This window comes from Dicentrarchus labrax, unplaced genomic scaffold, assembly GCF_905237075.1.
Source record: "Dicentrarchus labrax unplaced genomic scaffold, dlabrax2021, whole genome shotgun sequence".
In the NCBI taxonomy this organism is placed as follows: Eukaryota; Metazoa; Chordata; class Actinopteri; family Moronidae; genus Dicentrarchus; species Dicentrarchus labrax.
The window spans coordinates 16,910,894-16,925,161 of NW_026136703.1; the positions used below are offsets into that span (position 1 = coordinate 16,910,894).

Sequence of the window (14,268 nt, forward strand, 5' to 3'; positions counted from 1 at the left end):
AAATAATAAACAGTGTTATATTACTGTGCTGATATCTGGAGTGCTGCAAGGGGAGAAATGACAGGACTGAAAAACAAGACAAAACAGATCTGCAGTTGTTTTGTAATAGTTAAATGCTGTAATGGGTTTGGCTGTTGGATGGTTAGACATAAATAGGAGCAGAAAGTAGTGGTTCCATTTTTCAGACATGTTAAGGGAAACAGATTTCTTTTGTTTTGTCAGACAATAATTGAATCAAACAGGAAATTATCTCATAAATGTTTTTGAAAAGTATAAAAAATAAAAATGCAATAATAAAGATGATTATACCCTATATGATTACTGTGTGTTTGTAATTTTCAATATATGACAACATATTTACATACATTATTATTTAATTAATTGATTAAAGGGTGCATGTCTTTTTTTTTTTTTTTAAGAACTCTAGAAAGAGTTGTCCAATGAAGTTTAAAATCAGTGTTTAACAGCTCCACATGTACAATGGGAGTCATTCCAAAGGTGTTCAAGCACATTGGCTTCCTGTGGGATTTGGGGGGTCCCTAGAGGTCCCCCTTTAAACTTTATGTTACAGCCTAATGAGCATCAGAACCTGTGTGAGGATTCATTAAAGGTTCACTTGAGCAGTATCAGCCTACATAAATGTAACTCTATACTGCACATCACAACAGAAAATATCCTCAAATGGGGTTCAAGGGGAAATATCAAAATCTCTGTCATGTATTGTGCATCAGTAAGCTACAGACTATAGCTTAATAAATGGAGAAGCTGTTGAGTTGTAAAGGAGCACTTCAGTTTCTCTCTTTCTTCATATCAGTGACAGTGAGTGACGAACTATAGAGGGCCTCATTAACGCTCATGATTGCCCCTATAGAGGCTAAATCTATGAATAAATGTCCCCACATCTACTTAAGGAGAAAATAAAAAAATACACTTTTTGGGGGGAAAACATTCCATTGTTTGCTCCCCAAAAATTTACTTTTGCTTTAATTCAGGGGCCAATGCCGAGCAGAGAGGCAGCGGGTGTGAGATATAAGCTCGGCACAGGGGATATTATTTCTGAAATGTCGTTTTTAATTTGAGTTTTGACTAATTTATCACTCTGATTTGCTTGTTTACTGTGTAAATCTTAAAGTTGGCATAATTCCTAATTTTGGATTAAGCGCCACTCCAATTCAATTTAGACCGATTATTTACATCTGCAGGTACATGGGTCTTTTTCATTTAGAGCACCACGCCAAGTAGTTTACTGTCTGGATCCAGGCATTGAAATGCAGATTCATACTATTGAGCATTTGACTCGTCGGCTGTTATTCACAGTCAAATTACAACGTTTCACATAATGAATAGAAAAATACTGCGCGCATCGAGCTGTCTTTATTTAAAGTGGAGGAGGAGAGAAGGGGGGTTATCCAAGGTGTTTGAGACAGATGAGGGAGGTGGGGGTCGGAGAGGGAGGAGGAGGCAGGGAGGGTAAATTGGGCGGACACATAAAAACTGCAAGGGGCCATAGATGCTGGATCATTTGGAAAAGTCTGGCCGTGCAGCGCACCGCCCGCCCTCACGAGCAGTAGACTGGAGACGGATAGGAAACCTCGCTGCAAGACCCCGAGCACCGGCCTCCACTCCGACCCCGTCTCCTCTCGTCCGCTTAGAGGTGTCGCTAAAGGATTAATGAGCCAAAAAGGCACCCAACTTCTCCTTTAAGACTCGTTTCGGCGTTTTTCGGCTTTACGCCTGGACTGCCTTACACCTTTCCTTTCATATTCACTTCATTCGAGGATACCTGTACCTCTACTGATGGTAAGCGCTCATCTACTGACACATTCACACAGCACAGACGCAGAGATTCAGCCGCGCAGCTTTTAAGAAACGGAACCTGTTGAATAAAACAGGAGGAATCTCGTTGACAGTTTGTGACTTTTAGTTTTTTGGTCTTTGGTTTTTCGTGCGCGTTTTAATCGAGTTCACTTAGGGTTTGGACAGCTTTCCCGGTAGAAATATACAAGGATAAATGCCCATAAAAATCGCACAGCTTGCCTCATTGACACAGAAGCGGAGATAAAGTGAAATGAAAGTGTATTTGGGGACGAAAAGCGCAGAAATCCTGGTGGAGCTCGTAGCAGGTTAAAGTCTTTTGTGCCGGAGAGTTGAGCAGTGACAAACCAACATAGTGAGGTCATTTCCAAACAGAGCGTCCAATTTCTCTACGCTTCTCCCCCTTCAACACAATTAAAATATTTACATTATGCCGATTTTAAACTTTTCCCCAGAAGTCTGGCGGAGATTTTGCCGACTGAACACCTGTAGGCTATCTGCTTCTCGTCATCCCGGTATGCGTAATGTGAAAGATGGAGATGACACAGCTCGGGATTTAAGCCAAAATGAAGGGGAAAAAAACATTGTTTTTCTCCTAATTTTTATTTCTAATTTTATTTAACTGTACATATAAGATTAGTTTATGCGTAATTGAGCCATATTTTAAACGGCATATTTCAAACAGTACAGCAACAGTTGCAAGAATTCCGGTTTGTATTTGTTAAACGACAACAAAAAAAGGACTCAACACCTTTTCCACCAGTTTTTTAACATCACCTGATGTGTAACCAACGATTATGAAGTGAAATTCATTTCATTTATACAGTAAAGCTTGCAGCAGGGAAAACATTTCGCGGCCTGCATGGCGTCCTTGGCACAGTCTTTTACTTTTATATTCAAGTTTCTCTGCCATCATGCAGGCGCACATACTCCCAATAGCTACACACACACTCAAACCATGAATGCTAAGGCGTTTTATATTTGCCTAATTATATATCTGTTTTTTAAAAAAACACGTGTGGCTGGCAAAGACAGGTTGAAAGTTTCAGGAAAATATTGGCTCAGGTGTTGACTTTGTGTTGATGCAACCTGATGTTTTAGGATTTACATTTGTATTATTTAACAACCTTCAACCTGTTCAGCTGAGAGCATTTCACTTTGCCAATATAATTTCTTCTTAAACAGTGCGAAATCAACATAAGAAATCTCATAAAAGTCATGCAGCTCATCATTTATATCGACATCTTGCCTTTTACAATATACACAACCATTAACCTGGTTTCAGTGATCTCACTGACTGTGAATGTTCTCACTGTTGAACTGCTCACTGGGAGCAAATAAAACCCCAAACCTACACTATTCAACAACAAGAGACATTACAGGTCTCTGTTTTATTTCTGTCAACACAAATGAGGACGTTGCATTTAGTTGGGCACAGTGTAAAGCCCAATGTAAAACCATTTACTTACAACCTAACATGTTACTTTTTGTCTTTGCAACTATTGATCATTATTTGGAGTAGTCAGTTGAATCACTCATACCAAGTATCATTATGAATTATATGTGATCTAAAGCCTATTAGCACTGACCAGAGAAGGACATTAAACATAAAATATGGCAGCTGATTACAAAACACAATTCCCATGACTTTAAACGTTGGTAAACTGATCTAAAATGATAAAATCAGGCCAGAGATTTGGCTTTTCCCGTGGTAACCTGTTGTCCTCCTCCCTCCTTCCCTCCCACCATCACTGTCAAATTCCTCATGAAACACATCTGAAGAGCCATGTGCATAGTCTGATCACATTATCTTTGGTCAGAGAGAGAGAGAGAGAGAGAGAGAGAGAGAGAGAGAGAGAGGCCAAGGGGGATCAAGCAAAGCCAAGGGCAGTTGACTGCTCCGGCCTAATTGCACCCTGGTCTGCATTTGTTGTTGCAAAATGTGTCTCTGTCTCTCACTCAGTTTGGATGTATTCTAAGTGTGAAGCTTCTCAAAACATTTTATAATTCTGGGAATTCTGTTTTGCTGTTGCTGTTAGATCAAGAGGAGTAAATGTGAATCCACAATGCTGATAAATGCGGTGGAAAACCATTGAAAAAATGAACAGAGAGGGGAACTGGAAATGTTTTGCTTTTTTTAAATCATCACTGGGGAAAACAGGCCAGCAAAATGAACGCAATGACTTTTTCCAGAGTTGAAAGTTACTCCCCGTCTGTCTTACATCTTCTTTCATCATCATCGCACCACTTTGAGTGTCTGTCTGTTTTAGCCTGCAGCTTTGTCAGTGGCTGGTTACAGTTACAAGATGTTCTGTATGGTCAGTGTTTTTGAGTGCTATGAATCCCTGTAATCATGGGAGAGGCCCTCGCTGTACAATGAACGTTTGTTGTAAGAGATGTGCACACACACACATACTCTCTCTCACACACACACACACACACACACACACACACACGTTATCCCCCCACCCCATGGGTAATAGAGCTGATCATGTTCTGAACCCTCCTCTCGCTTTGCCACAGTTCTCACGAACATGCAAGCGGTGGCACACACTTATGCACGCGTACAGACACGCATGCTCACGCACGCTCATGCATGTACGCTGTTTAGCTCATGCACACACACACACTGCACATCACCCTTTTCTTCACACACACTGGATCTAGTGTCATGACCGAGAAAGGGGGGTCAGTCGGAGGTCAAAGTCTAATGCTGTTAGGAAAGAGATCCTTGATTGCATGTACAGTGAGCCATGCAGTGGCCGAGATAATCGCACAGATACAAACCCAGACATGCTCACACGCACACTGTATATTGCACACGCGCGCGCACGCACACACACACACACACACACACACACAATGTTCCTGTTAATGTGCATCCTCACTGTGTAGTAATGCTTGGATGCTCTCCAGTGGAACAGGCTCCAAATGATGACCAAAGACCTACTTTGCTCTGGAGCACCGAGTAGAAATGTCTGCTCTGTGGTGCTGTTGTTGTGGTCAAATATTCAGTAATTTTATTAGTGTGATTCAACAACATTTAGCACATTTAAATGACGTGTTAAAGAATTGAATCATTAGGGCCACATTGCTGTGCTTGTTAAACGTACCAGAAGAGAAAAAAAAGACTGTTAAGACAGAGAGGGATCTTTTTTTTCCTGTTTTTTTTCATCGTAGAAGCTTTTCCAAAAACGTTCATATTTTAATTAAAGTAGTCCTCTGGAACATATTTGAAGAAAATGTCCTTGGATGTTGTGGTGATATCAAGATTAAGAGCCAAATACGCCCCACAAAAACCATACACACACCAGTGCTGAATGTTCGACTCTTCTACCGATGACAGTGATGTCAAAGAGCAGAAGGCCTGTCATCAGCGTCACTACAACCTGTGTGATCCCTCAAGTGGGGAAGCGTTACTAAGAGATGAGCCCCTTTTGAGAGGGATGTGTTTAGTTCCTTGTGTGAGGAGGGATAAAGGTTGACTGAGTTCACTTGGAGACAGTTTCTGTAAGCAAATAGCCCTCTTGTTTTGGATATAGATTTGACCAGTCCTGATCAAAGTAGTGTTATCAGCTCTTTGGTCTGTGTGTGAACATGAGAGGATGGTTTCAGACTCTCTTTTTTTCAGTTGAAGTCTGCTCTTATCTAATGGTTTTTGCTCTTGTGGAATTGCTTGCCATCATTTCAAACTAGCTGCTTTTGAAACAGGTTTCCTATCACTTTCTGGAACAGATGCAATAAATTAATGAGGTGTGTTTTCTGTCTTAGGTGAGTGTAAGGCATTGGGGATCTGCTGTCTGTGTTGTGGCACATACCTCCTTACATTCCAGTTACAGTAAATAGCTAGCTTAGCCCATGAGCCAAAATGATAAGCCTTAAAGAGACACTGGGTCTCTCTCTTACCCACACACACTGACACAGATATACACATGTACTACTCTTTAAGTATATAATAAGAGCTTCAAGTGTTTGTAACTTCATTCAGTGTATAATGTCCCTGTGTTTTCATCTGTATCTTCCAGGAACAGGGTCACTCCAACGTTCTCCTGCAGCCGCCCAACACCACCTAACATTTCCTGGAAGAACGTGTCCATTGACTGCTCCCAACAAACATGGACTGTTTTCCCATGCTTTATTTTCTGTCGGTAAGTAAGTGGACCATGCCATTTCAATTTGTGGCATGTGACACATGGCCGCATCTCACATTTTTCCCTTTCCTCTCTGTCCACTGAATCACTGATTTATGTGGCATTCACCAGACTTGAACTGAAAATCCCTATGTTGGGCAAGGCACATGTGTGAGGAAGAGCTTTTTCTGTTAAATTTGTGGCACATAGTCGTTGGTTTGCCCCGTGGCTTGTTAGAGGAGACTGTGAGGGACCAAGGCTCCTTATCGAGTTAAGAATTTGCTCTGACCCCCGGGCTGCCTCTTTTATTTGTCTAATCATAGTGGAGGAGGGAGGAGACGAGGGGAGGGAGGGAGTGAAGAGGAATGGCCCTCAAATTCCATTCAAGAAAGTTGGGTTCTTGAGCCAGCTGTTTACCTTTGGAGGATGTCGCCAAAGATAAACTGCAAGTGGTCTATCTGATTGGGGACTGCTTTGCTGTAAACAAGACAGACTAGACTATATAACCAATTACGGTCTGCCCTGAGTGGGAACAATTACAGAAGACGGTGTATGGCTGGTAAAGACATGTAGAAAAGGAAAAGACAAATATTTTATGTCAGTTAAAATGGAGACCTTTCTCTCCCTTCGTTGTCTTTTTTGTGTTTTCTTCCCCCCGTGCTCAGCTCTTTCCTAATTTTTATCTCCCTGTGCTATCTTTTGCTCCCCTCAGAGACATCATGATTCCTGGTAATCGAATGCTGATGGTCATTTTAATATGCCAAGTCCTGCTGGGAGAGAGCAACCATGCTAGTCTGATACCTGAAGAAGGGAAAAAGAAAGTACCGGGCCTGCAGGGTCGTTCGACCGCTCAGAGCCATGAACTGCTGCGGGACTTCGAGGCCACGCTGCTGCACATGTTCGGCCTCAAGAGGCGGCCGCGGCCCAGCCGCTCGGCCACAGTGCCTCGCTACTTGCTGGACCTCTACCGGCTACAGTCGGGAGAGGCTGAGGAGACCGGAGCGCATGACATCGCTTTTGAGTACCCAGAAAGGTCAGCCAGCCGGGCCAACACTGTGAGGGGCTTCCACCATGAAGGTAAGGGGGGAAAATTGAGGATGTTGTCATCATATGTAGTTGGTGGAAATTAAAAAGAAAATGAAAATTAAATGAAAGGCGAAAATCATGTCATCAGTAAGAAGACAGAGGAAAAATGGATCATGTCAGCACAGAAACATTACAGCATACTCATGGTCATTGTTGCCAAGCATTCCAATAATTTTGGTAGTAATGTATTTCATTAGCATGGGCGAGGACTGCAAGTATTCAGGGTAAAAAAAAAAAAACATTTCCTACATCCCTTGAAACATGATTGTAAGGCAGTTCCACCCATCTCACCATAACCAAGGAATCTAAGGATGTGGTCACCAAACACTGTCTACAGAGGGGCAAGAAATTCTGCTAGACAAACTCTCAAGAGCCTCATTTGACAAAACTCTGCATGTTTGGTTAGCAGCTGAAGGAAAAGCATACCTTCATATTACTGACTTACACTTCTCACCCCACCCAGCAGAACATGGCTTAAAAAAGCCCAGTCTTGGCCTGGAATTGGAGTGTGCTCCTCTCTCATGTCTCCAGTTTATATGGAGGGCTCTTTTAGAAGGACCTTCCTCAACGTGCAATTATCTTTAATGCTACTCTGCAGGCTTCTAAATAAAGCCCCTACTGCCAACAATGTGGGTGCTGAGAGCAGACACTGTAGCTCTCTGAAGGGATGGAAAAACAGCCTCAGAAGCTAGTGTGATAGAAAGACTGGAACGTAAGAAGGGTTTCTGTTTATTGTGACTTGGGTCTGCTTAGTTTTAGCGACAAATGCAGAGGTTTCAATTAGGCTCGGAGAAACACCAGGGTGACAGAACTGGTAAATGTAAGTTGAGGTTGGAAATTTAGACTGAAACACGTCGGAGAAATGCTTGGAAACAATCCCTGGCAGTTAGCAGGTGAGTAAAGTGATCTTGTAGCGTGGTGGACTGAGAAAACCGGGGAGCTTTAGGGCTACAGAACATGTCTGCCCTTAGGGGGAGGAGTGTGGAAGGAGGGATGAGTCAGCCTTAATGGGGCTCGTCAAACACACTGCTAGTGGTAGCACACGGCAACACGCACTTACACTGCAATGTACCAAGGCTGGTCAGGAAGAAAGAGCACCGCCACTGAAGGAGGAACTTCTGCCTGTGATGCAATGTGTGTGTGTGTGTGTGTGTGTGTGTGTGTGTGTGTGTGTGTGTGTGTGTGTGTGTGTGTGTGTGTGTGTGTGAGTGTGTATGGGTTTCTACTGCTCTCTACAGGCATTTACCCTCCTTCTCCTTTGCTAAACTATGTTAATAATACGTTTTGAGGCCTTTCGAGTGGGAGTGCTCGCTTTCATGGAAGCACCATTGTGCAATAGTGTGATTTGGCTGACTGATCTGTCCAAAACACTGTGAGGTATTACAATCTGCAGCAGATGGACAGTCAGACATGTTTACAGGCTAGGTAAACCGTGGAACCATTCATCTTGAATTCAGCAAGAAAGATGTGTTTTTTATTGGCCGTGTGTAACAGGTGACATCTCCCTCTTTTTCATTAATTTCAAATGACTTTGTGAATTAAACTACAAAGCAGACACGAGAAGGTGTGTGTGTGTGTGTGTGTGTGTGTGTTCACATTTAAATTTTTGAATAAGCTTTAGTTGAGGATTTGAACACATTGCATTCCCTCGTATGAGCCTCTTTCCCATGGGCTTCAGATAAATGAGATTCTACTGTATTGTCTGACTCCTTAATGATTATTCATGATGAAAATGATAAACGTCTTAAGTGAACAAACTGCAGAGCTAATCAAAAACACAGCAGGTTTTAATAATGAGAACCACCTGGGTAAGATTAGGGCCTGGGTGTGAAATAACAGGGGTGGATTGAGCAGGAAAATAGTAGACACAACATTCCTTTCCCCAACAATGGTGATCTTGCCAGAAATCTGCAGACTGAGCGTGGAACAGGGAGCCTCCACTGTGTTTATACTGTAGCTGTGGTACGTTAATCACCACCCTCCTTGTAATGCATGTTTCAGCAAAGTGCTCAGAGAAAGGCAATGAGAGAAGGGCTGGATAATCCTTATAGATAGATAAGGAGGCATGGACGATGTATATTTATATTGCTGAATACACCAGATTCGTTGAAAAGTGAGCATGTACATCATTTTGTGTCAATTAAGCCACGCTAGACTGAGGAAGTGTGAGGTTAGCGCAGCTCAGAGGTGTGTTTCTTAGTTTTATCTGCTGGTACTGAAATGTGGGTGGGCAAAGAACAGCACAGATTAGGAATTACAGTATCTTAATCTCTGGATATTTTTATATAACAAAGTTATGAGTTAACTTTTTACACATTGCATTAGTTGACATTAGTTAATCATGCATTTAATCCCACATTTCTCCTCTTGCTCATTTTCAGAGCACATGGAGAGGCTGCATGAGCCTGATGATGGAGAAACCATGCCCCTTCGCTTCCTGTTTAACCTCACCAGCATTCCAGGGGACGAGCTGCTCTCTTCCGCTGAACTGAGGCTCTACCGTCATCAGATTGATGAGGCCATTGCCAGCACCCTCTCAGATGACCAGGGGCTTCACCGAATAAACGTGTACGAAGTGCTGAAGCCTCCGCGGCAAGGGCAGCTAATCACGCAGCTCTTGGATACGCGGCTTGTGCACCACAACGCGTCACGCTGGGAGAGCTTTGATGTGAGCCCTGCCGTGCTGCGCTGGACTCGTGAGGGCCTCCCAAATTATGGGCTGGCTGTGGAGGTTCTGCACCTCAACCAGACGCCACACCACCAAGGCCGACACGTCCGCATCAGCCGTTCACTACACCAGGAGCCTGGCGAGGACTGGGAGCAGCTGCGCCCCCTCCTGGTTACCTTTGGCCATGATGGGAAGGGTCACCCGCTGACCCGCCGGACCAAGCGCAGCCCCAAGCAGCGGGGCCGTAAACGCAACCGCAACTGCCGTCGCCACGCACTGTATGTGGACTTCAGCGATGTAGGCTGGAATGACTGGATAGTGGCGCCCCCTGGCTACCAGGCCTATTATTGCCACGGGGAATGCCCCTTTCCTCTGGCGGATCATCTGAACTCAACCAACCATGCCATTGTTCAGACACTGGTGAACTCTGTGAACAACAACATTCCCAAGGCCTGTTGTGTGCCAACAGAGCTCAGCGCCATCTCCATGCTCTACCTAGACGAACACGACAAGGTGGTCCTAAAAAACTACCAAGAAATGGTAGTAGAGGGCTGCGGCTGCCGCTAACACACAGCCTAACTCGAACTTGGACTTGGACTGGCGACTTGAAAAAAGCAAAACAGACGCTAAATGGACGCTAAAACAAATCAGAAGGTCTTTACTCCCAAAAATGTTCACTTGGACCCTTATTTATAACTTTTATGTTGAGGTGTATGTTTGTCTCACTTTTTTTTGTTTCTTTGACAATATGATCATATATTTTGACAAAATATATATATTTATATCTACATATTAAAAATAAATTGAGTCCTTATTTTAAACATAAAAAAGCTGTACAACTTTTCATAATGTACATTAGATTGTATAAGGTTTTTTATTGAGAAAATAGTAAAAACAATCTAAAAAGTAAAGTTTATTTACTGGTAATATTTATTGCTTTCATATGATATACATTTTGGAGAAAAAATAAAAACATGAATTGCTTCCAATAACACCTTCAAGCAGATCACAAGATGCACCATTTGTGTATTTGCATAAATTAGAGCACTGCGTGAATTTGTCACAACACTGATTTTTTTTTTAAGGAATCAGTTGAAATAATCAGAAATGTACATTGACTTTAATTAACCTCTTTCCATTAATATTAAGCTGATGATTTTAATAAGCCCCTTAGAACAAAATCATGTAATTATCTACGTAAGGGGGTTGTAAAAATAAAAGTTGACAGTAATTATCGATTACTGCTTAAACATGAATTTGGATTCAAATTCTAAGCCTGATGCTTCTCCTGATTTGAAATGTGTTCAAAACACTTTTTAGCTAAAAGAAAGATAAAAGCAGAGAAATCTTTCTGATGCTCTGTCTTTCCCAAATAAAAATTGTTTGGTTCATTATCCGGCATCTCACCAGCTTTTAATGATTCACACTTCATCAAAGAAAGACAAATAGTGGAAATTATCACCCTGCGGTTCTACTTTTTTTCTACTTAATTTTCACTGACAGAAGCTGTTACAGAAATGGTATGCCATTTCAAAGCCTTCAGGCCTTTGGGTTAGGGCCTTATTGTTCTCAAATTTCACTTTTATGTCAATTAGGCTAACATGTGGTGGTTGGACACTCGCTAATCCAATTGCAGTCGGGGCCGGTTGTTGAGCCTGACTGTGGAAGAGTGATTCTATTGTTCTTGACGTCCCCACATTGGGGGCATGATTGTGGCCAATGCGTCCTGCCCTGATACAAGGCGGCTGAGTCCTCAGAAGAATCAAAGGTTAGACGCTCTGTCTCCTGCCTTTGTCTTCAGCGGCTCATGCCGGCAGAGCAAAGACGCCTGTCTCCAACCTGTGCCCCATCACACAATAGGCTTCTACATCACTTATTTACAAGCTGACGGCTGGCCCAAATTATATGATAATGTTTAGAGAGAGCGACTCCTTTGAACTGCTGCGGGACGTTGGCTGTGCTTTGTTTCGTAGAGAGTGCCACGTATATCATCATGTCTGATGTACAGGGTGCAAACAAATAATTATAAAGTTGACAGTATAATCAGGATTTTATGGATTTTTTTTTAACACTTTAATGAGCAGTTTTTACATGTAAGAACTACAAATTTAGGTCCAGGCTTAACTGGTGTCAGTCTCAGGACAAAGGTAGAAAACTAAATTTTTTAACTTGAAACATTTCTTGACTGGTATGTTGTGACAAATGAAATGGTTACAATATTAGGTGGTTTATTTTAATGACAAGTCAGGGGTTCTACTGGAGCATGTGCAGGCCCTCAGGCCCTCTAATGGCCACTGGGCTTCTCTTTGATGCCTGCATATCAGCGTCAAAAACCAGCGAGACTGCTAAAGGAAGAGGAGACGGAGAAGAATTTCATTTTGAAGTGACTGAAGGCAGAGGAGATGGGGTTGAGGGTGGGAGGTACATGTATGTGTGTGTTCGAGAAGAAAGGGCGGTGGTGTTTTTTCAGCAGCTTGACAGTGCAATTACAACATTTCAACTGATCTGCCCCTGAAGTTGAGATAACATCAGCCAGTTATGGTAATTGTCTTGCCTGTTCATTATCCCACTACCTGACACAAAGAGAGGATGCATGTTTATTAAAAGACCCAGAGAGGGACATTTATATAAGCTCAACACACCCAGTGAGCTTGCCATTTAGTTTACCAGCCAGCCAGTGGAGCTTTTAAAGTTGGTGTTTAGCAGCATCATGCCTGAAGTCCCAAATGCTTCACTGAGGGTCATCAGCCACGTGATTCTTAAAAGCTTCAGGAAATAGATAGATAAATGTGAGTGTGTGAGAGTGAGTGTGTGTGAAGGGACATAGAGGGGTGGGGGGGTTGGGGTCAATTACAGAATGAGTGCTTAAAAACAGATTGAGGGCTTTGTCATTCCTATGTGACGTGCCACTCAGTCTCCTGTAAGTGCTCGTTCTCACGCAATTACAGGTGAGTCATTATGCAGCAGGTCTATTGACACTGCTCGACTAATTGACTGGGCGAAGTCTTCAAAAAGCTTTTTATTTGGACGTTCCACCGTAAAAGCCGAGTGTTTATAGACAGTAAACCTCCCCGCAGGAACAAAGGAAGATGATCCTCGCTTGCGTTGCCCTTTTTGAGTGGGTGCACTCGATACGTCTATCACTGAAATTTTCCTTTCTTTTCCCTCAGAGTTACCAGATGTTAGAGATCTGGATGTGTGTATGTGTCCATAAATCAGGCTTTCAGGTGGGTCGGGTGACACAAAAACACATTAAAAACAGCTTTAACTATGAAAATTAGATTTTTGTGTGTCAGTAAAGTTAAAGCGATAGTTCGGTTTTTGACATAAGGTGAATGTAAATCCTACGTTCAGAGTTAGAGCCCGCATGACTGGTGGTGTGATATACAACTGGGAAAAAAGTTCCAACTTTCTGGGAGACCTGAGAGAAAAATTAAACAGCAGAAAGACCCATTGCTCATTGCGTTATAGCTTTAACTCTTTTATATGTTGTGGTTTTCTGAGCTGTGGCTCATCTTTGTATGATGCCTTGCAGACTGGCTGGGAAATGGTGTGCAAGTCTTACCACCTCATGTAAAAAAAAAATAACAACACAATATTCGTTTAATGTTTTATTCAGTTACATTAACTAGTTCTAGATACATCTCTCTTTCTTTAGATTTTGTCTTTCACACTTCTTTTTACAATGGCAGGAACAAAGATGCTTTATTACTCTTCACAAGTTGGCAGTTTCATACTTTGAGTGAGGCCATGTCCACCAGGGCTGTAATGGACTAATGTTTTCATCATCAATTAATCTCACCAAAAGTTTTTCAATATATAACTTCATGTATGAAATCACAAGCCCTTAAAGCACAAGGCCAATGCGGAACACTCAGAGATATTCAACTTAAAATCATATAAAAATGGATATATATAAATATATAATAATATAATATAATAACATATAAACAAATCCTCATAATAGAGAAGCTGGATAGAGCAAATACGCAGATTAATGTCCACTAATGCAGACAGTCTCTTTCTTTCTTTTTTCGCCTTCATAATGGAGCTGGAAAACTCTGTTGTCACAATGTGACCAAATTAGAAAACAGCTTTCTGGTGTTGTAGTGTGGACTGGGAAAGTCCACAACATTTTCAAAAAGGCACCTTTCTTTCACCTCCAACTCTTTTTGTGATCTATTATCATCAACCCACACATCACTGACATCTTGTTGTTTATCCTATCAGATGACTTAATGAGCATGAAAGTGATATCTTGAGTCTGCAGTATCTGAGCTTAAACTGCTTAACATTTACAATCCACCATTAAATCATTATTTTCTACAACAAAAACCAAAGGATATCTAAAAGACCAAACACCTGTTGTGGTTTCAGCTAAGATAAGTGAGAGGGGAGGAGACAGAACAGAGCTTTAATCTGCAAAAGAGCGAGGAGTATCCTGAAATATGCATTATTCTATCCATTCAGTGCAGATAATGGTGGTAACACACCATTCTGTTGGTTGCCAAAGTTTGGAGATACCCACAAGTTCCAAAGAAAACTGTCCAGAACGAGGTTTTGGGATTA

General features: G+C 42.1%; 1 protein-coding gene across 1 annotated transcript; it reads left to right on the plus strand.

Annotated features, from left to right (window-relative positions):
* Positions 1–1,500: 1,500 nt before the first annotated feature.
* On the plus strand, positions 1,501–11,093 carry bmp4 (bone morphogenetic protein 4). Its single transcript, XM_051387398.1, has 4 exons — positions 1,501–1,800; positions 5,841–5,963; positions 6,658–7,022; positions 9,413–11,093. Exons 3-4 carry the CDS (start codon positions 6,665–6,667, stop codon positions 10,264–10,266), a joined length of 1,212 nt encoding a protein of 403 aa, XP_051243358.1. The 5' UTR covers positions 1,501–1,800; positions 5,841–5,963; positions 6,658–6,664; the 3' UTR covers positions 10,267–11,093.
* The last annotated feature ends 3,175 nt before the right edge of the window (positions 11,094–14,268 follow it).

Coding starts and splice junctions, on each gene's coding strand:
- bmp4 (XM_051387398.1), top strand. CDS start 6,665: ATGATTCCTGGTAATCGAATGCTGATGGTCATTTTAATATGCCAAGTC. Junction 7,023..9,412: donor GAGGGGCTTCCACCATGAAG/GTAAGGGGGGAA, acceptor GCTCATTTTCAG/AGCACATGGAGAGGCTGCAT.